Source organism: Lotus japonicus, chromosome 2 (genome assembly GCF_012489685.1).
Source record: "Lotus japonicus ecotype B-129 chromosome 2, LjGifu_v1.2".
NCBI lineage: Eukaryota > Viridiplantae > Streptophyta > Magnoliopsida > Fabales > Fabaceae > Lotus > Lotus japonicus.
This window is the reverse complement of record NC_080042.1, coordinates 20,875,265-20,877,477: the sequence shown is the minus strand read 5'-3', so window position 1 is coordinate 20,877,477 and position 2,213 is coordinate 20,875,265. Positions and strand designations below refer to the sequence as shown.

The window sequence follows — 2,213 nt, the reverse complement described above, 5'->3', positions numbered from 1 at the left end:
GACGCTAAAACTTGATTCTTATTACGGCGACATGGATCCAAAGGACCATTTAGTGTATTTTGACACAAAAATGGTTATTGTAGGCGCATCGGGCGCGTTGAAGTGCAAAATGCTTCCATCAACTTTCAAGAAGTCAGCAATGATTTGGTTTACAACTTTGCCTTCAAGGTCAATTGTCAATTTCACGGAGTTATCAACAAAGTTCTTGTCTCAATTTTCAACCAATCGTGCTCAAAAGGTGACTCCAGTGACATTATTCAATGTTCGCCAGGGACCAAATGAGACTTTACAGTCTTACATGGGGCGATTCAACCAATTATCTGTTCATTTGGAGGATAAGATGCCGGAAATCTGCATTGCAGCTTTTGAATTGGGTTTGAAGCCTGGAGGCTTAAACAGCAATTTAAGTAGGAAACCTGTGGAGACAATGGCGCATTTACGTGAAAGAGTTCAAGGGTACATCAGGGAGGAGCAGAGCGACCGGGTAAAAAACAACCGCCCAAATGCAGCGGTTACGGGGCAAAAACAGCAGTTTGAGGCGAAGAAGGGAGCAGTTACGGATCAACATTCGAAGGGATGGATTGAACGTGGAGATACAGGATATAATAATCGAAACTGTTATGACAGTCGATTTGATAACCGTTCTCATTTCAAGAATCGTGCTCAACCGTATGGAGTGCGTGGGCCAGGGCATTCGATGATGTGGACTCAGAATCAAAATGATCGTGTTGCACCTTTGGCGGTTAATTTAACCGATGCTTTGCACACGTGTTTGGAGGCGAACGTTATCCGTTTTCCTCGGCAACCAAAGCCGTCAACAGGTTATGTGGATAAGACGAAGTGGTGTGAATATCATAAGATTTCGGGACACAATACTGATGATTGTTTTACTTTGAAGAAAGAGATAGATAAATTGGTGAAGGCTGGATGTATGAAACAACTTGAAGGGCAAAACAATTCAGATGAGGCAGGAACTTCAACAAAGCGAACAGAAGATGGAAAGGAAGTTGAGAGTGATGGTCAAAACAGACAATCAGAAGGGAAAGCGAAGGGACGAATTCAATCTATCTTTGGTGGATTCCGAGGTGGTGGAATAACTAATTCAGCTCGAAAGAGGTATGTTCATTCAATCAATGTTGTTTATTCTAATGATTGGGGAAGTTGGGCAACCAACCAGCCAGATATTACTTTTACCGTGCGAGATTTTGAGGGAGTTCAGCCTCATGAGGACGATCTAATTGTGGTGATGCTGATGATCGCTGAATATGAAATTGAGAGGGTACTGTTGGATCAAGGGAGTTCAGCGGATTTAATTTATGGAGATGCTTTTGAAAAATTGGGGCTGACAGAATCTGATTTGCAACCTTATGATGGATCTTTGGTGGGTTTTTCTGGCGAAAAGGTGTTTGTCAGAGGTTATGTGGAGTTGAGCACTATTTTTGGAGAAGGAAAAAATGTGGAGACATTTGCTATTAAGTTTCTAGTGGTAAAATGTACTTCACTATACAATGTGCTTATTGGGAGGCCTTCATTGAATAGATTGGGGGCGATCATTTCTACCAGACATTTGACAGTCAAGTATCCGTTGAGCAAGGGAGGAGTTGGAGTCTTAAAGGCTGACCAAATCGTAGCCAGAAAATGTTACTCTGAAAGCTTCAAACAATATGGTCATATGGGAAAGAAAGCTGTGAAAGAGGGACATCGGGTTTATGAGATTGAAATGAATCAAGGCGAAGCAAGTTTGGATCCTCGTGATGGATTTATAGATGCAAAGCTATTATTGAAACGCAGAGTCCCACCTCAGTGAAAGATGTGCAAATCCTGATAAATGCAAAGCTATTATTGAAATGCAGAGTCTCACCTCAGTGAAAGATGAGCAAAAGTTGACGGGAAGAATTGCAGCCCTGGCGAGATTCTTACCATGTTCTGGAAATAAATCAGCTCCATTCTTCCAGTGTTTGAGGAAAAACAAGGCGTTCCAATGGACAGAGGAGTGTGAAGTGGCGTTTCAAAGTTTGAAGGAGCACTTATCAAAACCACCAATCTTATCAAAGCAGTGCCAAGTATTTCGCTGTCAATATTTATTTCAATATCTGATAGCGCTATTAGCTCAATTTTATTGCAAGAACTTAAGGATGATCTGAGGATCATATATTTTGTGAGTCACGCACTCCAAGGGGCAGAAGTGAGATACCAAAAAATAGAAAAGGCTG

The 2,213-nt window shown here is 41.6% G+C and overlaps 1 protein-coding gene across 1 annotated transcript; it reads left to right on the top strand.

The window, feature by feature from the left end:
- The first annotated feature begins 298 nt into the window (after positions 1-298).
- On the top strand, positions 299-1,807 carry LOC130736212 (uncharacterized). The gene has a single exon (XM_057588055.1). It carries the CDS (start codon positions 299-301, stop codon positions 1,805-1,807), a length of 1,509 nt encoding a protein of 502 aa, XP_057444038.1.
- The last annotated feature ends 406 nt before the right edge of the window (positions 1,808-2,213 follow it).